This window comes from Ceratotherium simum, chromosome X (assembly GCF_057802395.1).
Source record: "Ceratotherium simum simum isolate JZ-2026a chromosome X, ASM5780239v1, whole genome shotgun sequence".
NCBI classification, from domain to species: domain Eukaryota; kingdom Metazoa; phylum Chordata; class Mammalia; order Perissodactyla; family Rhinocerotidae; genus Ceratotherium; species Ceratotherium simum.
Window position 1 is genome coordinate 76,333,071 of NC_141940.1, and position 25,452 is coordinate 76,358,522.

The 25,452-nt window shown below is 39.2% G+C and overlaps 1 protein-coding gene across 4 annotated transcripts in view; it reads left to right on the forward strand.

Moving 5' to 3' along the window:
* OPHN1 (oligophrenin 1) overlaps nt 1-25,452 on the forward strand; it is a 581,757-nt gene that overhangs the window by 487,658 nt on the left and 68,647 nt on the right. For all 4 annotated transcript variants that reach the window (XM_087427121.1, XM_004439895.3, XM_087427120.1 and 1 more), the window contains 2 exons: nt 7,116-7,439; nt 25,130-25,295. In XM_087427121.1, coding sequence (XP_087283247.1) covers nt 7,116-7,439; nt 25,130-25,295 — 490 coding nt within the window. The remainder of the gene's footprint in view (nt 1-7,115; nt 7,440-25,129; nt 25,296-25,452) is intronic.

The following is a 25,452-nucleotide window of genomic DNA, read 5'->3' on the forward strand; positions in this document are numbered from 1 at the left end:
ATTACAGCACCTGAGTGGAGCACAGAAATAAGAAAAAGTGCACTGCAGATGGTAGGAAGGACATTTTCATATTATCCATGTCACCCTTCCTCTAAGCTCACACAGCACAATGCAGAGAGAGATACCCTTCCCATGGGGGAAGGAGAGTGAAGTGAGCACCCAACTTCACCTTGGAGCCCAGTACCAGGCCTACCCCAATGAACCTCAGCACCAACTCATCCCCTCATTGACCCAGGCTCTAGGCCTTCCCCTGTAGACTCAGAATCCAAGCCTACCACAGCACCAGACTGGCCCCATGGCCCCAGACTGCAGGCTGGCCCCTGAAGCCCTAGTCTCCAAGATGCAATCACTGACCCAGCCTCCAGGCCAGCCCTCTGTGGACCCAGCCTCCATGTCTGTCCCAGTGCCAAGCCAGCGATGTGGCCCCAGGCTACAAGCTCATTCTTTCAGATCCAGGCTGCAGGCTTGCCCACCCACTAACTCAGGCACCAGACCAGCCTCTCCAAGGACTCCAGCAGCAAGCCCACCTGTGGATCCTACCTGCTGGCCTGCCAAGAATCTCTGGTTGTGTTGACTGGTAAAGGGCTTTCTTTGCCAAAGCCAGTCTGTAAAGACTGGAAGATGTGCCAAATTATTTAAATAGGCCACAAGGATCAAGAATAATAAGGGAAACAAGACACCACCAAAGGAACAAAATAAAGCACCGGGAACCAACCCTAATGAAATGGAGACCTATAAACTGTCTGACAAGGAATTCCAAATAATTGTCTTAAAGATGCTCAGTGAGCTACAAGAGAGCATAGATAGACAATTAAACAAAATCAGGAAAACAATACATGAGGAGTTCAATAAAGTGATAGAAACCATAAAGAACCAAATAGAAATTCTGGAGCTGAAGAACATGATGACTGCACTGAAAAAATCAGTAGAGAGTTTCAACTTCAGACTCAACCAAGCAGAAGAAAGAATTAGTAAGCTCAAAGACAAGTCACTTGAAACTATCCAGTCAGAGGAATGAAAAGAAAAAATATTTAAAAAGAGTGTAGACAATCTGAGACTTATGGGACATTACCTACTGAATCAATATACACATTATTGGAGTCCCAGAAGGAGTAGAGAAGGAGAAAGGAGCAGAAAGCCTATTTAAAGAAATAATGACAGAACACTTCCTAAATCTGAAGAGGGAAGTGAACATCTAGATGCATGAAGCCCAAAGAAACCCAAATAGATTAAAAATAGAGATTTTCACCAAGACACATTATACTAAAATTCTCAAAATTCCAAGACAAACAGAGAATTTCGAAAGCAGCAAGAGAAAAGTGAGTCATCACATACAAAGAAACCCCCATAAAACTATGAACAGATTTCTCAGCAGAAACCTTGCAGGCCAGGAGAGAGTGGGATAATATATTCAAAGTACTGAAAGGAAAAAACTGCCAACCAAGAATACTATACTGGACAAAGCAGTCCTTCAGAAATGAGGGAGAAATAAAACTTTTCCAGACAAACAAAAGCTAAGGGAGTTCATCACCCCTGAAACTGGTTTATAAGAAATGATAAAAGAGGTTCTTCAAGTTGAAACAAATGGACACTAACAACATGAAAACATAAGAAAGTATAAAACTCATTGGTAAAGATAAGAATGTAGTCCAATTCAGAATATTCTAATACTGTTACAGTGGTTTGTAATTCACTTTTAACTCTAGTATAAAAGTTAAAATACAAAGTATTAAAAATAACTATAGCTACAGTAATTTCTTAATGGATGCACAATCTAAAAAGAGATAAATTATGACATCACCTCCTCTGTGAAGGAGAAAGTGGAAGGGAATATTGAATGCCTACTCTGTTGTTCCATAATCTCATTTTTATTAGCTAAATTCATTTATTTGTTTATTCACAATCTCCCCAAATACATACCAGAGAATATAATCTCTATGCCAGCAGAAATTATTTTTTCACTCTGTATTCCTAGTACCGGCACAGCACACAGCATATTGTAAATCCTCAATAAATGTATGTAATAAATGAACTGGGTGTTAGTAGACCCAAGGTATAATTTCATCTTGGCCACTAGCTTATTGAGTGACTTGGGCTAGTCATTTCCCCATTCTGGGTCTTGGATTGCCCCTCTGTGTGATGAGGGCTTTGTGCCAGATCACCAATGGGATTACCCAGTCTAGACATTTATTTTCTTTGACTTTTTTTTACTCTGAGATATAATTCATATGCCATAAAATTCACCCTTTTGAAGTGTATGTCAGTAGTTTTCAATATATTCACAAGCTTGTGCAACCATCTAATTCTAGAACATCTTCATCTCCCCAAAATCCCTGTACCTCCCAATACCCCCCTCCCCGCAATCCCTAGCATTCACTAATTTACTTTCTGTATCTATGGATTTGCCTATTCTGGACATTATTCATATATATAGAATAATACAATATGTTGTCTTTTTGTGGCTGGCTTCTTAGCATGATTTCAAGGTTCATCCATGATGTAGCATATATCAATACTTCATTCCTTTTTATGGATAAGTAATATTGTGGTATATAAATATACAACATTTTGTTTATCCATTCATCAGTTGACAGACACTGGTTGTTTCCACTTTTTGGCTATAATCCTGCTGTGAACATTTGTTGACAGATTTTTGTGTGATGTATATTTTCAATGATCTTGAGTATATACCTAGCAGTGGAATTGCTGGGTCATATGTTCACTTTATGTTTAAACTTTTGAGGAAGTATTTTGAGGCTATTTTCTAAAGCAGCTCCGCCACTTCACTTTCCCACCAATAATGGATGAGAGTTCCAATTTCTCCATATCTTTTCCAACACTTGACACTTCATTTTGGAGTTTTTTAAGTAAAAATTATATATTTTTAAGGTGTAGAACATGATGATTTTATACACATATTACATAGTGAAATGATTACTACAGTCAAGCTAATTAACGTCATCTCCTCACAAGTTACTACTTTTTTTTTTGGATGAGAGCACCTGAAATCTACTGTCTTAGAAGATTTCCAGTATTCATTACAGTGTTATTAACTATAGTCATCATATTGTACATTAGATCTCTAGACTTATTCATCCTACATAACTGCAACTTTGTATCATTTGAGCGACATCTCCCCATTTCCCTCTCCTCCTCACCCCTGGTAACCACTGTTCTACTCTGCTTCTATGTATTCGACTTTTTTAGATTCAACATGTAAATGCAGTTTACAGTTTTTTTCTTTTCATGTCTGGCTTATTTCACTTAGCACAATGTCTTCCAGGTTCATCCATATTGTTGCAAATGACAAGATATCCTTATATGAGTCTGAATAATATTTGCATATATACATACATCACATTTTCTTCATCCATTTATCTGTCAACAGACACTTAGGTTGTTCCCATATCTTATCTTTTTAATTCTAGCCATCCTAAGTGGCTGTGAATCTGTACTCATTTAATCCTCTTCACTTCCCACATAAGGTGGGTATATTGAGATCTCTTATATACGGAAGGCATTGGAGGCTTAAAGAGGATGAATAGTTTGCCCAATTCACACAGCTACTGAATGAAAGAGCAGCAATTTGCATCCATCTTTTTCCAGAGCTCATTTGTCTACTATAATATGTAGTTCCTATAACCTGTCTGACCACTGTTTTGAGAAGGAAAAAATCCTTCTATTCATCACCATTCTTTACCAGTAACATTTCATTATCTTACCCCAAATTTGTTATTCCCCTGTATATAGTATTTCAGTGAGTCCTCCACCATCATCATGGACTCCTTCATACTCCCATAACTAACCCTGTCCATTCCACCCCCTTAACATCTCTTGAATCTGTTTCTCCTTGCTGCTACTGCTCCACTTTAGATCTTTCTCATCAGCAGTCCGCTATCTTGTCTCTTTACCTCCAGCCTCTCTGGTTCAGTCTACTTTTCATAATGAACCTAAAAGGATATTCTAAAAATACATGTGATAATGCCACTTCCCTGCCAAAAGAAGTTATAGTCCTCTGCAGCCCAGTGATAAAGTTCATATTCCTGAACATGGCATTCATGTCTTCATGATATAGCCCCAATCCACCTTAACAACCTCATCTCCAACTCCCCACACTTTTCATCTAAAATTCATTCCTATGCTCAAGTCACACTAAAGTTTTATTTTTATTTTACATTTTCTTATACAAACCACGATCTTTCACTTCTCCAAGTTGCTGTCTGTCTGAAATTCCCTTTTCACTTTTTTCCACCCAGCTCAAATGTTACCTCTTTTACAGGGTCTTCTCCAGCCCCTCTAGACAGAATTAGCATTGTCCTCCTCATAGCACTTATTTGCATGATTCTACTTGTATTATAATAATTGATCTATTTCTCCTGCTGGACTAGTGTGCAAACTCTCAAAGCTCCTCCCTATGACTTACCCACACATAAAAGAGAGACCCCCAGTTGACCACTTGCCTATTTATGAGTCCTCCTTGTATGATACTAATTCCCTCCCAGTTCTCTGCAGTTTCTGAAGCTGGTCTGTGTGTTTTCCTGTGGAAATGGATGGCTGGTTGGAGAAAGGCGATGATACTGAACTCTTATTACCTGATAGGAGCAATGAACTCTCTCTTCAGAAAGAGTATAGACTCTGCAAACAGACTTCAAGCTTTTAAAATTTGATCTGCCACATTAGTTTTGTGACACTGAACCTCTGAGTGCCTTAAAGTCCTTATCTGTAAAATGGGACTAATAAGAGTTTACTACTTTTTAGAGTAGTTTTGAAGATTACCTGAGATAATCCAGGTAAAACACTCAGAACAGGACTGGGCACGGAGCAAGCGCTCAAATAATAGTATCTGTTATCATTATCATTATTATCACTGTTATTATTATTATCATTACTATTTTGTCATTATTATTCAGCATATCCAAGAACCTGAAAATGGTTTCACTGGCAGAAGGGCCTAGTTCCAAAGTCCCCATTGCTGCTATCACTCCATCCCCTAGTTCTCCAAGCCAGGAAAAGATCCTTTCCCATGTAGAAGGTAGTGGCCTTTCTGAGACTGTGTATGTGGATTATCTTTATGAGATTGGACCTATTATATTATATTGATATGATGATGATAATACTGTTATCGCCTCTAGGGCAAAGCCAGCCCCTGTTGTCTCCTGTAAAGGAGAGCAGGGATAGAATTCCTATGGTTTCTCCTCCATAAGAAGAAAGTATTCAGATAGAAACATGTAACTGAGATATTGGGCCTAAAGTATGTGAGAGAAGGAATTAATGTCACTGTTAATTTCATTGTTTTGAGAGGGTAAATGTGGTTGAGGTTACTCCTGAGTGCTGGAGGTTTAAAGGTGGCCTTTGCCATAAGGCATGTCCTGGAAGCATGTGATCTAGTTACATGGCACTCCTGTGCTTATGTCCCTCCTATTATTTATAAGCCTTTGGTAATTTTTTTGTTTGACTGCTCTAGTCTGATGGCAATTGTGCTAGGGTTAAAAAAAAAGCAGGGCCATATATCTACCCTGGGACCAGAGTTGGGGAACTATAGAGGAATTCCTCTTGGCCCTGACCCCTGTGGTGGTGGCAGCAGTGATTGGTGATAGATTCCCAAGAAGAAAACTCTCTGGGAGAAAAAGTCTTTGCAGCAAGACTTAACCCTTCCTTCCCACATGGAAACTTTTGCCTCATTGCCCAGTTGGAGCATAATAGTATAAATAGTAACTAACAATTAATGAGTGTTTATTATGTACCAGGCACTGAAATAAGTATACCATCTCATGTAATCCTCACCACAACCTCATGAGGTAGGTACTATTATTATACCCATTTTGCTGAGGAGAAAATTTGATGGACAGAGAGATTATGAACTTGCCCAAGGGCCCACAGTTGGTAAGAAGCAGAACTAAGATTCAGACCTGGCCACAAAGTCTGCATTTCTTTTAACATTTTATTATGAAGAGTTTCAAACATAAACAGAAGTCGAAAAAATAAGTATAGCATACTCCCCATGAACCTATCACTCAGGTTCAACATTTACCACCACACACCCCATCTTGTTTCATCTGTGCCCCTACCCACTCCCCAAACCCAGACATCATGCCATTTCATCCATAAATGTTTCAGTATGTATCTCTAAAAGATAAGGACTTTTTTTAACCAAAATTGACATACCATCATCATACCTAAAAGAACAGAAAACAAAATAAACCAGTAATTCCTTAATATCACTATCTAGTCAGTGTTTAAATTCTCCTATTGTTTCATTTTTTTTAAATCAGGATTCAAATAAGATCCATGTATTACAATGGGTTGACATGTCTCTCCTGTCTCATTTAGCCAACCAGAACCTCTGTTCTTAACGTACACTCTGATCTAGGTTTTCTATTAACGAGGAAGGTGACATTTTCCTTATAGCAGTAGTTCTCGATCAGGGGTTCATTGACAGTTTCAGGCGGCTTCATGAATCTCTTAAAATTAGTTTTCAAACTTTTGCATGTATTTGTGTAGGTTAATTTTTCTAGGGAGAGTATCCCTGGCTCTCATTAGAGTCTCAAAGCTTTAAGTAAGACTCAGAACAACTGAAAAGCATGTACTATTGTCACAGGAAATTGTAGACCACAAAAGCTAGAGGAAGAACATAAAGTGGTTAGTTGGAGATTTCTTTATGAGGGTGGAGAAAGAAGTTACATTCTGTTAAGTTTATTAACTTGAAATTTGAGAGATCTTTACAAATTACTTTTGAGAGAAATAGAAATAGTTAAGGATTAACTGATGTTTTTATTTTAAAAGAATAGAATATACAATTGATTGGAGACCCTTAAGTCCCTTTTGAATTACATAATCCTTTGAATAAAGCATCTTGATGTATTGTGGTTTTACTGAATTGTGGTCATGAAAATCATACTCAGATCTTGAACTCAATTCCCTATTTGATGGGACCTGTGAATCCACATGAATTGGAGTAGGTAGAGACTGATTTTGTGGGATATTGTTGATTTTTTCCATAATAATAGCTCCTTTGAAAATGTGTATAATTTTTCAATATTATGTATGCATGTATAAAAATGAACAGGTGATAAATGTTGTCATTAATCTTCTTTCTTTGCACCAACTTTTCCTAGCTGAAATCCAACATCAAACACCCAATGGTACCATCACAAGCGGTATAGAACCCCCCAAGCCACCACAATACCCAAAGCTGCCTATTCAGAGGAGTGGGGAAGCTGATCCTGGGAGGAAATCCCCAAGCAGGCCTGTTTCAGATGGCAAGTTGGAGTCATGCCCTGAGGTGGACATCGGGAAGTTGGTGCCTAGGCTGCAAGATGGAGGGACCAAGGCCACACCAAAGGCCACCAATGGACCTGTGCCAGGCTTTGGGCCCACCAAAGCTCCCTCTTTCCACATAAAGAGACCAGCTCCTCGGCCCGTGGTTCACCACAAGGAGGGTAAGTACTTGGGAATCCCATGGGACCCAGAACTGAACCCAACTACTTTGCACCTTGAGATCTTTCTGAGGTTGGTATATTTAAGTAGAAATCTGTTCCAGCATACTACCCCTAATATTGGAATGGTGGGCAAGAACATAAAAACCATTCACAATGATCACTAGAATGTAAACTCCATGAAAGCAGGGATTTTTGGCCTGTTTTATTTACCTCTATATCCCAAGTGCTCAGAATAATGCCTAACTGTGACATACTAGGCACTCATTATTTGTGGAATAAGTTAATAATAATGATATTATTTATTAATACTATTATTGATGCTGTTGCCATTTATCTGCTATGTGCCTGGCACTGTACTAGGGACTGACATACTATTTCTGATCCTCACAGCCTTACTATGAAGAATATATTATTATTGTTTTTTTCTACTACAAAACTGAGGCTCCTAGAGGCAAGTGACTTGCCAAATGTTCACAGCTAAAAGTAACTGACAGCTAGGATCTAAATCTTACCAAGTCTGGCAGGCACCAAAGCCTGTGTTCTTTCCAATAAGACAGAACTATCACTTTACCTTCGTACAAGAAGCTTTGAATCTGTGAACTGTTGTTTTCTGATTCTCACATTTTAGTTTAGTAGAAACAGGGACAAAGAGGCACAACTTCTGTAAAACTCTGGACTTTTAAATTACAAATTCAAGATGTGACTAACCTCTGCAAATTTAATTGGCTACTACATGTGGAGACTCATGTTGGGAGGTTGGGGCTAATCCGGAGAGGATTTGGTTGGGGGGATATAATTCTTTATTTTTTTAACGTCTATTGCCAATCCTCCTCCTTTTCTTTTTCCCTTTTTCTCCCCAAAGCCCCAGTAGATAGTTGTATGTCATAGTTGCACATCCTTCTAGTTGCTGTATGTGGGGCACCGCCTCAGCATGGCCAGACAAGTGGTGTGTCAGTGCGTGCCCGGGCTATGAACCCGGGCTACCAGTAGCAGGGCGTGTGCACTTAACCACTAAGCCACAGGGCCGGCCCCGGGGGGGATATAATTCTATGAAGATAGTATGGTATAATGGAAAGAATATGGACTTTGATATCACAAAATCTTAGATCCAAATCCTGGCTTTTTTACTTGCTAGTTAAATGAACTTCTAAAAATGTGCCTTATGTTTTATATCCTTTCCTGTTCCAAAAAGGATTTAAGGCATTTCACAATACAGGAAAAATGTAAGAACTTAAAAATAGTAAGAATAATCTATTCAACAAGTATTTATTGAGTACTTACTGTGTGCCGGGCCCCATTCTAGGTGTTGAAGACATAAGAGTGAATAAGACATACAAGGTGCCTGCCCTCTTGAAGCTTATATCAGGGCTTAGCAAACTATGGCCTTAAAAGGTAGAGTCAGAGGGAGAAGGTCAAATACCGTATGATTTCCTTCATTAAGTAGTAGATAATAACAACAATAAACAAACACATAGGGACAGAGATTGGATTGGTGGTTACCAGAGGGGAAGGGGGGAGGGAGGAGGGCAAAAGGGATAATTTGGCACATATGTGTGGTGATGGGTTGTAATTAGTATTTGGGTGGTGAACATGACATAATCTATGCAGAAATAGAAGTATAATGATGTACACCTGAAATTTATACAATGTTATAAACCAATGTTACTGCAATAAACAAAAAATTAAAAAAATAAAATTTAACAAGGACAAAAAAAAAAGATAGAGAAAAAACAAAGGAAAAATAATGTGTCATGATGTGAAAATTATATGTAATTTAAATTTCCATGTTCATAAACAGAAACATGCTCTTTCATTTACATATTGTCTAGAGCTGCTTTCACACTACAACAGCAGAATTGAGTAGTGGCAACAGAGACCTTATGGCTTGCAAAGCCTAAAATATTGACTATCATACTTTACAGAAAAAGTTTGCTGACTTCTGCCTTAGATTCTAGAATACAGGTAAGAAAAAATAAGGCCAAGAGGGGGAAAAATGGTAGGATAGTAGGGAGATGTAAAGAATGGAGTTAGTACACAAAATGTTTCCTGTGAAGCCTTACACACTTGCTGGAACAGTGTCACAGATTTGGCTCCAAACTTTCTAGAGAAAACGAAAAGAGAAAGAACTCAACAATTATATAATTCCAAGTTTTTAAAGTAACAACAAGCCAGTTGTTCAAGTAAAGCACAACTCTTCTGCTTTCGGGCTGATGGAATTGTCTCATAGCACAATTCAGTAAAAGCTATTCTATGGGGGTCTAATAAGATTTCCACTAAGTAACTGACTCTGTGAATTCTCTGGCTTGACCCACTGATGCATCTGTATGGTTACAGTTAAGTTATTTAACCTCTTTGCACCTTGGTTTCTATATCTGTAAATGGGAGAAACAGCTCACCTCACAGAATTATTGCTAGGGTTAAAAGGAATAACAAATAAAATATTTAACATATGTTAATTTCCTCCCCCTGCCCTTCCCCTCCCTAACATTTGCCTCTTCTGGGAAGTAGCCAAGTAAAGCCAGACTTCTATGTAGACATCTGCCAGATCCTATCAGCTCAGCACACACAGTAACTTAGTCCTCGCTATCAGTTCTACCTTCACCATCTTCTGCTGCAAAGTTAAATCCCAGCGGCATTCCCCTCTTCCCCTTCCTCCACAGTCTTGCCCCAGGCTGCTGGCTGCAGATGCCCTGATTGAATGGTTTCAGTTAAGTACTGATCTGACTGTCCAGTATCAGCCAGACAATCTAAATCTGCACCACAGCATTACCTGGCTTTGCTTTTTGCCTTAAATCAGTTAGCAACAGGCTAGTGTGATGCAGCTTCTTTCAAAGCCCCATGCCTCCAGCCTTGGCTACAGAATGCAAAACTAAGATAGTAGTCCTAGCCTTGGTGAAGAATTAGCCAAAACTCTGCTGTAGTTGCCTCTTTGAGCCTTGCCCATTCCCACCTCCTTACCTCTTATTCCCTCCCTTCCTCCTCATTTTGGCTGCCACTCCAGTGATAGATTCCAGGCATTAGCACAGATATCAATTGAGCAAAAACTACAAACAGCTCTGACCCTGAGCTATAAACTGATAGTTGTTAGTCCCAGGTGGTGGCCAGCAGCCTGAATGACAGTGTCACAGGGAGGGAGCTGTTACATCCACTGACCCACTCTGCACCTTGCAGTTGTCATTCCACTTCAGCTCTGTTGATCAGAGCTTTGCCTGCCATCCTGAGGGTCAATGCACAGCAACCTCATTGCTTTAGTAATCCAACTATACCATTGTCCTGTCCCGCATCTTCACCCCTTACATTGATCCAACATTTGAGTACACTTGATATTCTCCACATTTTTTCTTAGCAATTAAAAACAGCAAAAGCAAGGTACAGGTTAAATTGCTTTGTTTCCTGACAGTGAACTTTACAATAAAATAAATATTGTTTGCTGATATAATTTTGTCAAGGACCATTTTCTGTTCCAGACATGGAAATGGATACTTTCTCTTCTTCAATTGCATCTAATCATTGTGATAGGCCTGTGAGATAGGTTTTATTCTCCCTATTTCACAGATGGAGAAAGTGAAGCTCAGAGAAGTGAAACAAGTGAAACTCAGAGAAGTGAAACAACTTGCCCAAAGTCACCCAGGTTATGAGATATTGAAATGGGACTTGAACCTAGGCTTCTTGGGTACCACATTCTTATTTTTTAAGCAGCTTTAGCTACCTGCCCTCTTCTGTTTTCAAAGAAGTGTTCACTTTGTGGGGAGCAAGGTTATACAAGCCCAATTTCCTGCCTTCCTTTGATGTTACTGCCTCTTACAAGGCCTGGCTTTGGAAAGGGCATTTGTGTAGCTTCTACAAAGGTACTTTCCTTTGGGGAATGGAGGTGGAGGACGTCTGCTTACGTGTATTTGCTCATTTATTCAGGCATAGTGCTATGCAACGGGAGAGACAAAGATGAAAGGCCACAGTCCCTGCCCTCCAAAGGTTCATGTTGAGGCTGACATGTAAGCAACCAGTCCCAGTCAAGTGTGATTCGTGTTCTAGCAGAGGTGAGAATAAATTCCACTAGGAGCATGAGGCAAGGAGACCTTCACTCTGCTTGAGGATCTGAGAATACATACACACTGGGACCCTATGACATATGAGTTTAGGAGCCCTTCTTAACTCTTCCTCTATCTTGACTGAAGAGAAAGACTTCATGCTGGTGGCATGCTTTTGGGCTTTTAGAAAGGGTACTTGTAAGGCCTTGCTCAACCACAAGGCCATCAATTCTCCACTGGGGTGACTAATGCTATGAGTGGCATTTGCATCTGCTCTAGAAGTATCAGGAACAGATTTGTTCTTGCAGTAGTGGGCTGTGCTGATCATTACTTACATTTTCTTGTTAGGACTTATTATGCTTGAATAATCTACTGTGTTTGGTTTTAATTCTCTGCTTTTCCTGGAGCCTAACTCCAGATTGATCCACAAGGGTGATTCGTGGCTAAAGAAGAAGAGAGGCTTTAGGGTGAGCATGGGAGAGTGTCATAGAAAGAAAGAGATAATTCTAGAAGACTGGGGGAATCTACAAGGGCAAACAACCTCTCCTTTGTGCCCTCAGGTTGGGTGCAGATGGATAAAAGGAAAGGTGGCAAAAAGTTGCTTAAGGTTGAAGACTGATGGCCATCAGGTCCTAAGAAATCTACAGATGCTAATATTCTTTGGTTATGGTCATTCGACAGAGAATGGAGAGGGAGGGAACCGGTTGGGCTAAAGAGAGAGATCAAATTTGTGGTAAAAGTCAGATTGTGGACCAAGGTTAAAAGAAATTAAGAGGGGAGGGATGTCAGCCACATGGCAGTGTAAGCTGTTCCCCTAGGCTCTCCCTCCTGATATACAATGAAAAAGACGTTCATTAACTGATAGAGGACATCCACATAACACAATGGATGTCTGAGAGATCCACACAGCCATACCTCTGAAGGTGGATGTGCTGGATCCCCCGGGAGGCAGTGGAACAAGGTAAGTGGATCTCCTCTCCCTCCCCAGCAGCAACAATCTAGGGCATGGGACCTCGCATGGTGGATAATGTGTGACTCTGAGTAGAGAAGGGGGAAAAGGCAGCCCTCTGCAGGGAACGCTTTCACTCAAAGAGTTGCTTCCTAGCCCATGGGAACACTCCACACTGGGGTAGCTGACCCACCACGGGGGTGCCCCCACCAAGCCAAGCAGTCCAGGTGGGCAGCCGGTGAGTGCAGAGTGGGAGCACAGGCAGGAAAGAAGGCACCTCCTTCCTCCCCATCCAGTCTGGTGCATCAGCTTGGCTGGTCGGCCAGGACAGGGGATCCCTGCCATAGTGCCTGCACCTGTGTCTGTGTAGAAAGCAGCGGCAGCCAGACACAGAGAGTCCTATCAGCACAACTTCCAGTGGACAGGCACAACTGCCAGGGGTTGCTGCAGGCTCAGAAAACACAGCTCCTGCCACTCCGCCGGTGGTGGCAGGTGGAATCTGCGACCAGATACTACCACTATGAGACAGCACAGGTCCACCCCATCAAACAACATGAGGAAATACATTAACACACCAGACCAGAAGGAAAATGACAAGTATCCAGAAACCAATCCTGAAGTCACAAAAATTTACAATCTAAATGACAGAGAATGCAAACTTGTTATCATAAAGAAACTCAACGCGTTACAAGAAAACTCAGAAAGACAGTTCAATGAACTCAGGAATAAAATTAATGAGGAGAGGGAATTCTTCACAAGAGATTGAACTATAAAAATAACAAATGTTGGAGATGAAGAACACAATGAATGAGACAAAAAAAATCTAGCATCCTTAAAAAACAGAGCTGATATTATGGAGGACAGAATTAGTAATTTAGAAGACAGCAATATAAAAATGCTTCAGGTGGAGGAGGAGAGAGAACTGAGACTAAGAAGAAATTTTCCAAGAAATATCCAACTCAATTAAGAAATGCAACATAATGATTGTAGGTATTCCAGAGGTAGAAGAGAATGAGAAAGGAGTAGAGAGCTTGTTCAAAAAAATAATAGATGAGAACTTCCCAAACCTGGGGAAGGAGATTAAATTACATGTAAATGAAGCTAGTATAACTCCTAAGTGCATCAATGTAAAAAGACCTTCTCCAAGGCATATATTAGTAAAACTGGCAAAAGTCAATGACAAAGAAAAATATTAAGGTCAGGTCAGCAAGGCAGAAGAGAACAACCTACAAAGGAACCTCTATCAGGCTTTCAGCAGATTGCTCAGCAGAAACCTTATAGGCAAGGAGAGAGTGGAATGATATATTGACAATACTGAAATACAAAAACTTTCAGCCAAGAATGCTCTATCCAGCAAAATTATCCTTCAGAAACAATGGAGAAATAAAAACTTTCCCAGCTAAACAAAAGCTGAGGGAGTTCATCGCCACAAGACTCCCCCTACAAGAAATGATCAAGAAAGCCCTCATACCTGAAAAAAAGAAGAAAGGGTTTACAAAGACTTGAGCAAGGAGATGAATAGACAGACAAAGTCAGAAAATTCCAGCTCTATATCAAAACAGGTTAGCAAACAATTATAACATTAAAGATAAAGGGAAAGAAAGCATCAAAAATAACTATAATCACTTCATTTTAATCACAAACTCACAACACAAAACAGGATAAATTGTGACAACAATTACTTAGACAGGGAAGAGGAAATGGATGGAAACTGCTTGGGCTAAGGAGATAAGAGGCTATCAGTAAGTGGACTATTTCATCTATGAGCTCTTTTATACAAACCTCATGGTAATCACTAAACAAAGAATCATAACAGAGACACAAATCATAAATACTGAGAAAACCATCATAGAAAATCACTAAACTGAAATGGCAGTCAAAAATACACAGGAGAAGAAACAAGAGAAATACAGCACAACCAGAAAACAAGGGATAAAATGGCAGTATTAAGCCCTCATATATCAATAATCACTCTAAATATAAATGGATTGAATTCTCCAATCAAAAGACACAGAGTGGCTGCCTGGATTAAAAAACAAGACTCAACAATATGCTGCCTCCAGGAAACACATCTCAGCTCTAAAGACAAAAACAGGGTCAGAGTGAAGGGATGGAAGACAATACTCCAAGCAAATGGCAAAGAAAAGAAAGCAGGTATTGCCATACTCATATCAGACAAAGTGGACTTCAAGATAAAAAAAGGCACTTAAAGACAAACCGCGGCAGTAAATAATCATAAAAGGGACACTACACCAAGAGGACATAACACTGATAAATATATATGCACCTAACACAGGAGCACCAAAGTACATAAAGCAACTATTAACAGACCTGAAAGGAGAAATTAACAGCAACACAATAATAGTAGGGGGCCTCAACACCCCATTTACATCAAAGGATAGATCAAATAGAAATTCAACAAAGAAATAGTGGAATTAAATGAAAAACTAGAGCAGATGGACTTAATAGATATATATAGAACACTCCATCCAAAAACAGCAAAATACACATTCTTCTCAAGTGCACATGGAACATTCTCAAAGATAAACCATATGTTGGGAAACAACGCAATCCTCAATAAATTTAAGAAGGTTGAAATCATATCAAGCATGTTTTCCGACCATAATGTTATGAAACTAGAAATGAAGCACAAAAAAAAGGCTGGGAAAGTGACAAATATGTGGACACTACACAACATGCTATGGAACAACCAATGGATCAATGAAGAAATTAAAGGGGAAATCCAAAAATGTCTGGAGACAAATGAAAATGAAAATACATCATACCAACTCATAGGAGATGCAGCAAAAGTGATCCTAATAGGGAAATTCATAGAAATACAGGCGCAACTTGACAAACAAGAAAAATGTCAAATAAGCAATCTTAAACTACACCTAACAGAACCAAAAAGAAGAACAAAGTGCAAAATCAGCAGAAGGAGGAAAGTAAGAAAAATTAGAGCAGAAATAAATGAAATTGAAACCAAAAAAAACAGTAGAAAGGATCAATGAAACTAAGAGCTGGTTCTTTGAGAAGATAAACAAAATTGACAAACCCTTAGCCAGACTCATTAAGAAAAAAAGAGAGAAGGCTCAAATAAATAAAATTAAAAATGAAAGAGGAGAAATTACAACAGATACCGCAGAAATACAAAAGATTATAAGAGAATAGTATGAAAAACTATATGCCAACAAATTGGACAATCTGGAAGAAATGAATCAATTCTTAGACTCATACAACCTCACAAAACCAAATCAAGAAGAAATAGAGAATCTGAATACACCAATCACAAGTAAAGAGATTGAAACAGTAATCAAAAACCTCTCAAAAAACAAAAGTCCAGTACCAGATGGCTTCTCTAGAGAATTCTACCAAACACACAAAGAAGTTTTAAGACCAATCCTTCTCAAACTTTTGCAAAAAATTGAAGAAGACGGAACACTTCCTAACTCATTCTATGAAGGCAACATCACCCTGATCCCCAAGCCAGAAAAGGACAACACAAAGAAGAAAAATTACAGGCCAATATCGCTGATGAACATAGATGCAAAAATCCTCAATAAAATATTGGCAAACCAAATACATCAGTACATTAAAAGGCTCATACACCATGATGAAGTGGGATTTATACCAGGGACACAGGGATGGTTCAACATCTGCAATCAATCAATGTGATACACCACATCAATAAAATGAGGAATAAAAATCACATGATCATCTCAATAGATGCAGAGAAAGCATTTCACAAGATCCAACATCTTTTTATGATAAAAACTCTCCAAAAAATGGGTCTAGAAGGAAAGTACCTCAAAATAATAAAAGCCATATATGACAAACCCACAGCCAACATCATACTCAACGGTAAAAAACTAAAAGCCATCCCTCTGAGAATAGGAACGAGACAAGGGTGCCCACTCTCACCATGCTTATTCAACATAGTACTGGAGGTTTTGGCCAGAGCAATTAGGCAAAAAAAAAGAAATAAAAGGTATCCAAATTGGCAAGGAAGAAGTGAAACTCACGCTTTTTGCCGACGACATGATGCTATATATAGAAAACCCTAAAGAATCCATTGGAAAACTATTAGAAATAATCAACAACTACAGCAAAGTTGCAGGGTACAAAATCAGCATACAAAAATCAGTTGCATTTCTATACTCTAATAACGAACTAACAGAAAGAGAGCTCAAGAAGACAATCCCATTTACAATTGCAGCAAAAAGAATATAATATCTAGGAGTAAATTTAACCAAGGAGGTGAAAGACCTATACAATGAAAACTATAAGATATTATTGAAAGAGGGGGCCGGCCCAGTGGCGCAGGAGTTAAGTGCGTGCACTCCGCCTCCGTGGCCCGGAGGTTGTAGGTTGAGATCCTGGATGTGCACCGACGCACTGCTTGTTAAGCCATGCTGTGGCGGCATCACATATAAAGTAGAGGAAGATGAGCATGGATGTTAGCCCAGGGCAAATCTTCCTCAGCAAAAAAGAGGAGGATTGGCATCAGATGTTAGCTCAGGGCTAGTCCTCTTCACAAAAATATATATATATATAATTGAAATGAATCGATGATGATGTAAAGAAATAGAATGATATTCCATGCACATGGATTGGAAGAATAAACATAGTTAAAATATCCATATTACCTAAAGCAATCTACAGATTCAGTACAATCCCAGTTAGAATCCCAATGACATTCTTCACGGAAATAGAACAAAGAATCCTAAAATTCATATGGAGCAACAAAAGACCCCAAATAGCTAAAACAATCCTGAGAACAAAGAACAAAGCTGGAGGCATCACAATCCCTGACTTCAAAATATACCACAAAGCGATAGTAATCAAAACAGCACGGTACTGGTACAAAAACAGACACACAGATCAATGGAACAGAATTGAAAGCCCAGAAATAAAACCACACATCTCTAGACAGCTAAACTTTGTCAAAGGAACCAAGAACATACAATGGAGAAAGGAAAATCTCTTCAATAAATGGTGTTGGGAAAACTGGACAGCCACGTGCAAAAGAATTAAAGTAGACCATTATCTTATGCCATACACAAATATTAACTAAAAATGGATTAAAGATTTGAAGGTAAGACATGAAACCAAAAAACTCCTGGAAGAAAATATAGGCAATACTCTCTTTGACAAAGCTCCTAGAAGCATCTTTTCTAGTACCATTCCTACTCAGGCAAGGGAAACAAAAGAAAAAATAAACAAATGAGATTACATCAGACTAACAAGCTTCTGAAAGGCAAAGGAAACTAGGAACAAAACAAAAGGCCACCCACCAACTGGGAGAAGATATTTGCAAATTATATATCTGACAAGAGGTTAATGTCCAAAATATATAAAGAACTCATACAACTCAACAACAAAAATTCAAACAATCCGATCAAAAAATGGGCAGAGTAGGAGCCGGCCCGGTGGCGCAAGTGGTTGGGTGTGCGTGCTCTGCTGCAGCGGCCTGTGGTTCACCCGTTTGGATCCTGGGCATGCACTGATGCACTGCTTGGCGGGCCATGCTGTGGCAGCGTCCCATAAAGGGTGGAAGAAGATGGGTGTGGATGTTGGCCCAGGGCTGGTCTTCCTCAGCAAAAAAAAAAAAGGGAGGAGGATTGGCGGATGTTAGCACAAGGCTGATCTCCTCACACACAAAAAAAATGGGCAGAGGATCTGAACCGACAGTTTTCCAAAGAAAATTTACAGATGGCCAATAGGCACATGAAAAGATGTTCAACATCACTAATCATTTGGGAAATGCAAATCAAAACTACAATGAGATATCACCTTACACCTGTTACAATGGTTATAATTACCAAGACAAAAAATAACAAATGTTGGAAAGGATGTGGAGAAAAGGGAACCCTCATACACTGCTGGTGGGAATGCAAACTGGTGCAGTCACTGTGGAAAACAGTATGCAGATTTTTTCAAAAAGTTAAAATAGAAATACCATACAATCCAGCTATCCCACTACTGGGTATTTATCTAAAGAACTTGAAATCAACAATTCAAAGGGACCTATGCACCCCTATGTTCATCGCAGCATTATTCACAATAGCCAACATGCGGAAGCAAACCAAGTGCCCGTCAACTTATGAATGGATAAAGAAGATGTGGTATATATATACAATGGAGTACTACTCAGCCATAAAAAAGGCAAAATTGTCCCATTTGCAATGACATGGATGGTCCTTGAGAGTATTATGTTAAGCAAAATAAGCCAGACAGAGAAAGACAAACACCACATGATTTCACTCATATGTGGTGGATAAAGAAACACATAGACAAAGAGAACAGATTAGTGGTTAACAGAGGGGAAGGGGGTTGGGGGGTAGGCATAAGGGGTAAAAAGGGACACATATATATGGTGACTGACAAATAATAATGTACACCTGAAATTACACAATGTTATAAACTATTATGACCTCAATAAAATAATAATAAAAAAAACACAAATGTGATCCATATATATTTAAAAATCTCGGTGAATTATAAGTAATCTTTATTTTTCTCCTTAAAGTATTCTAGACTTCTTGAAGTTTTGTGTTGAGCATTATTATAAACAAGAAGCTATAAAAGAAAAAAACATTCTTTAATGTTTGATTGAAAAAGGCTTATGGAAATTATTATTATGAATAATAATATGGATAACTTCAGATTTCATATGAATAATTTTATGAAGTTAAGTAACTTCTATTTCCAAAGAGTCTGATATATTATAGGATAAAAATTTCCAGAAATAGTAATAAGAAAGTTTGATTCAGTGAAAAAAATATAGCATTTGGTTAAATTAGCAGCAAGAGCTACCATGTCTGAAATAATTCTCACAGTAAAGTTTACTATAAATAGAAAAAAACAGAAATTAAGAGGAAGTACAGTTTGGTAGAAAGATCATAGGCTCAAAAGACTTTGTGGAGTCTCAGATGTGACTTAGGCTCCAGAGTCTCCCAGATGTGAAGTTGAATCTTGGCTCTGCCTCATCCTAGCTGTGAGACCTTAGGCAAATCACAACCACTCTGAGCTTTAGTTTTCTCATTTGTAAAATGAAGGTAATAATTGTGCCCATTAGGATCACTGTAACAATGAAATAAGATATCTATGTGCTTTGCACTTAATGAATACTCAGTAAATGGTAGCAGTTGTTTTGCTTTTATAGAGGCTAATTACTAGCCACATGATCTTAGTTAGGTAAACTTCACTTTTTTGAGCCAGTTTTCTCAACTGTAAGTGGGGACAATGCCTACATTGCGGGCAAGTTTTTTGTGGGGATCAAGTAAGATTTGGTATACAAAGCGTCTGGTAATACAATAGAAGTTCAAAAAATGATAGTGCTACTGGGTGGGTAACAACCTCTCAGTAAATGGCAGGCATGGAAGATGGTAGATGTCTACTATTCTAGATTCTCCAGCCTATGAGAAGCTTTAAACCTCAAATGTATATGTCATAAAAAAAGCTCAGAGCTACTTTTTCTATCCTCAACCTGTCTCTGACCATACCAAACACCCAGAAAGAGGAGGACCATTGTTGAGCGGAAGGGGCAAGGAAGGAATCTTAGCCATCCCTCAAGGTCCGGCTTAAGTTCTATTCCCTCCACAAAGCCTTCTGACAATCCTGCTCCAGGGAAGTCTCCCTTACCTTACTTCTTTCGCCCCCGCACCCCCCAACTTTTGGCTCTCTAATGTGAATGCTAAGTTACGGTACTCATACTTATTTCCTTTGAGTATGACTTAATTTTCCAACTAGTTTTAAGCCCCTGGAGGATGAAGTCTATGTCAGATCATCTGTGTGCATTTCTTGTGAGAGCATAAGGCTGGGCACAAAAGCTCTCAAAAAACACCCAGTATATTGAACACCTTTCGCTTAGGTTTCAGAATAGCCCTGAAATTTGGGTATATCATGTTTGTGTGTGTTACAGATGGCACAGCTGGAGACTTAAAAAGGGAAAGCTTTTTCCATTGTCCTTCTAATGGACTGAACTACATTTTTCTCTATTCAATAAATATTTGTTGAATACCAGTTACATGCAAAGCCATTTACTTGGGCCTCTGGTGAATACAAAGATGGATCCCAACTGGATCTTGCTCTCAAGTTGCTCCCATTCTAATAGGGGAGATAGAGCCACCAAAACAAAGAGCCCTGATTCAAAGTACAAGACAATTAATGCCTTAAGAGCCATAGAAAGGAACTTGGAGCATCTTAGGCTTCCTAACAGATATGGCACTTAAGCTGAGTCTTGATGGATGATGCAAATTTGGGCATGTGGGAATAGGGTAAATGGCATCTGGGAAAGAGATGATTCATTGTAAGACATGTACAGGGAACAACAAATAATACTGTTTGTTGGGACTGTAGGATATGTGAAGAGAGGAATAGTGGAAAGATAGATCAGAAAGACCATTTGAAGCCAAATAGAGGAGGATAGTGAATTCCAGGTTAAAAGTGTGTGCGTTTATTTTACAGGCAACAGGGAGCTAAATCTAAATCCAAATCTAACTCTAAATCTATCTATCGTCTATCGAGAGATTTTTTTCAAGCTAGTTAAGTACATGATGAGAACTGACTTCCAGAGTCAAAATCAGCATATAAAAGTCAGCAGGAAGAGATATAGGTCTATAGACTATATCATGGACCCATTGATCTGGAAAACAGTCCAAGTCTACATTGTACAGGTAGGGAAGTGATCTGCTCAAGGTCACACAGCAAGTTAGTTTTAGTCTTAAGACTGGAACTAGGTCTCTTGACTCCCAGTTATGTTACTCTTCTATCCCTGCCTCCTCAGTTTGACATTGTGGCAAATTAGAGGCAGGAGAGAACAAGATTGGGGTCTTTCAACCAAGAAAGCCCTTTGCTGCTACTTCAAAGTTTGACTTGTAATGAATCATCAAGTTGGAGCTCCCAAGAAAGAGCCTAGGAACACACAAGGCTAGTGATGTTTGTTTTGCAAGGCCTTGGGTTGATGTCCATTTGGATGTGGCTGTAACTTGGGAAGGAAGGGGGTTCATATTTCAGGGAGTGTCATCTAGTTCTCTCATCAAGGGAAGTGGTAGCCCTAGGATGGACACAGCTTCAGGTAGAAATATTTTCTGGCTCTGACTGTAGCATATGCTTCCTGTCCAATACTCCCTCCAGTAACCAGTAGAAATGGAACAGCATTGTCAGCTCTTGTAATCTGTGATCTGCAGTGAGCACAGTGGTTCTCAACTCTGGCTACGCATTGTATCACCTTGGAAGCTTTTAAAAATACCCATACCCAGCTACTGCCCCATTCAATCAAACTAGGATCTATGGGGATAGGGCCCAGGTTCTGTACGACTTGAATGTTCCCAATGTGTACCCAGGGTTGAAAACCACCGGTACTTGGGACTACATGGGATTCGGAAATCAGATGGACCTGAATCTATTGCCAATTAACTGTGAGGTTAATTCTCATCTCTGCATCTCTGTTTCCTCAACTATAGAACAGGGATAACACTTTCTACCTTGCAGAGTTATGGCCAATGTTAAATGAGAATATATGCATAAAGTACTGAGTATAGTATCACAGTACCTGGAACAGAGCAGGTATTCAATAAAAAGGTAGCTGAAATTTTTTACCAGTTACTTTATTACCATTATTATTATCATTTATAATTTTTTTATATTACTACTAATAACAACAAAACAGCAGACACTGGGAAGAACAGTGGATGCAGAAATGGGAGATATGGGTTTCAATCCTCACTCTACCACTTACCTAACTATGTGGTTGTGGGTGAGTCAGTTCACCTTTCTGAACCTCGGTTTCCTTTTATGTAAAATGGAGAAGATAAAACCCATCTATTCTTTCCTCCCAAACTTATTGTAAACATCAAATAGTTATCTGGGAGAGTGCTTTGAATGGTATAAAGTATGTTAGAAAAATCAGATTATTATAATAATTTTGGTCTTTTTTTCAGCTGCAATTCTGTGTTCCCAGCCTGGTGCTAAGGGGAATGGCATGTCTAGAAATATAAGATATAGTCTAGATGGGGAGATGGAATTTATATGTGTGTACATGGATAGTACTTGGTTTATTCCTCCATTAGAACACCAATCACAATGTATTATCATTATCTCTTTTCATATCTGTCTTCCTCACCAGAATGGCTAGCTGGAGGAATTAAAAAAACCCATCAACAATATATAAGCAATTCATGAGCATTTACATGGATGGAAATTACCTGTGCCAGCTGGGGTGTTCAGAAGGATGAGATTTGAGCTGAGTGTTGAGGGATGGTTACAATACAGATAAGGCATGAGAACAGAGGCATATATCAGGCAAGAAGCAGGACAGAGTCTAACACTTATTTACCCCTGCTGTATGCTAGGCACTCTCTATAGGCCATCTAATTTAGTCCTTACAACTACCTTGTGAGGAATGGTTATTATATCCATTACCCAGATGAAGAATTTCATAGTCAAAGAGGTGAAATAACTGCCCAGGGTCCCACAGCTTGGAAGTAACAGAACAAGGCCTCAAAACCAGGTCTACCCAACTCCAGACTCTCTGTACTCTCCACTATGCCATGCTGTCTCACCTAGAAATAAGAATCAAGGGCTTGCTTTGATAGGGGAGAGGGGAGACCAATTTGACTAGAGTAGAGCTGGTAATTAAAGTCCAGAGTTAGTGTCTGGGATGATAATTTGGGACCACCTCACAGAGGGCCTTGAATTTATGTTTAGGAGTTTGAACTTTATCCTGTACATTTTATAGCCACTGGAAAGATCTTTAAGGAGAAGAAAAACTGTAAAAATACTTAGGGTAAATATTACAACAGTATTATATGGATTAAAGTTAATATTTTTAACATTTACCTTAAAAATTTTGTAGAAGAAAACTTAATGAATATCAAGATTTGCTAACAAAAATTGAATGACTATCAAGATCTAACACCCTTGCATAGTTGCACATAAGTCTGTTTCCTTATGGTGCTCATCAGGCCATGAGAACTTTTGGTGGACTTTTTTTTATTTATTTATTGATGTTTTAATAGTTTTTAACATTGTGAAATTTGGGGTTGTACATTTTTGTTTGTCCATCACCATATATATGGCTCCCTTCACCCCTTGTGCCCACCCTCCACCACCATTGCCCCTGGTAACCACAATACAGTTTTCTCTGTCCATGTGTTGGTTTATATTCCACATATGAGTGACATCATACAGTGTTTGTCTTTCTACTTCTGGCTTACTTCACTTAACATTATACCCTCCAGGCCCATCCATGTTGTTGCAAATGGGACCATGTTGTCTTTTTTTATGGCTGAGTAGTATTCCATTGCATATATATACCACATTTTCTTGATCCACTCGTCAGTCGAGGGACACTTAGGTTGCTTCCACTTCTTGGCTATGGTGAATAATGCTGCAATGAACATAGGAGTGCATAAGCCTCTTTGGATTGTTGATTTCAAGTTCATTGGATAGATTCCCAGTAGTGGGATGGCTGGATCATTGGGCATCTCTATTTTTAATTCTTTGAGGAATCTCCATACCATTTTCCATAGAGGCTGCACCAGTTTGCATTCCCACCAGCTGTGTATGAGGGTTCCTGTTTCTCCACATCCTCTCCAACATTTGTTGTTTTTTGTCTTGGTGATTATAGCCATTCTAACGGGCATGAGGTGATATCTTAGTGTTGTTTTGATTTGAATTTCCCTGATGATTAATGATGTTGAACATCTTTTCACGTGCCTATTGGCCATCTGTATATCTTCTTTGGAGAAGTGTCTGTTCATTATGGTGGACTTTATTTCACTTGACATTATTTTATATGCATATGTTTTTTTGACCTGGCCCAAATCCTTGTCAGTTCATACATAATATGTATTGGTTAAATGCTTATAAGAATTGAATCGTTTGCTTAGCCTTTGTGATTGGGTCTGACTTTTTGCTGTTAAGAAGCATGTTTTTGTGCCAATTGTTTTTATTTTTTCTTTTGGGTTAATTCCTTTGGGCCTGTTCCATAAAATGGATCAACTGGATCAATGAGTATGAACTATCTCATATGTATGACTTTGCATTTAATCCACATTGTTCCAGAATTCTTGATGGCTATATAGATAGAATAAGCCCAGTGTACAGTGCCACCAGCAACGTGTAAATTCATCTCTTTCACCATACTACTGCCAGAATCATTTTATAAAAAATTATGTATATTTATTTTGTATTGACTGATCTAGAAACTGGAGACATAGAGGCAGGAAGACTAGTTAGCAGACTGCTATGATAGTCAAGGCCTAAGTGAAAAGGCCTGAGTTTTGGTGATGATGAATTTAACAAATTGAAATTCATCGTCAAACATTGACTAAGTACCTACTATGTGCCAGGCACTGTACTAAACATATTAGTACCTGATTAAATCCTCTCAATATGTCTGTAAGATAATGTATTATTGGTCTTGATTATATACATGAGGAAACTGAGCCTTAGCAAACTGATGTGACATACCCTAGGTCACACAAAGATGAAGTTCTAGAGCGGGGGTTCAAACATAGACTTTCGAAGGGGCAGCTGTTGGAAGAATTACAAAACAAAAAAATAATTCAGAGTTTTAGTGACCAAAAAGAAATGGGGGCAAATGGAGGTGGCACAGGTAACTCTGATATTGGGTGCCTGCTCCTCAGTAGTGTTCCGTTGGCTAGTTGGCTAACCATCCAAGTTCTTGGTGGTGTTCTCTCTTCCAGGAGACTTTGATAGTTTCAGCAAAGTGCGGCCTCCAGGAGAAAAGCCAACCATCATCCGTCCCCCAGTGAGGCCTCCAGACCCTCCCTGCCGGGCAGCTACTCCTCAGAAGCCAGAACCAAAGCCCGATATTGTGGCTGGCAATGCAGGGGAAATCCCATCATCTGTGTAAGTAGGGTTGTTCCTCAACCTTGACCTAAGGCCCATCTTAGGTTACCAGGAATGCTTTCAGGATCACCATTATGGTTGTGAAGAGTGTACAGTGCACAACCCTGGGTCCTAGGGGAATGTCACAGACCCAGCCCTGTTTGGAGTGTTCCATGCA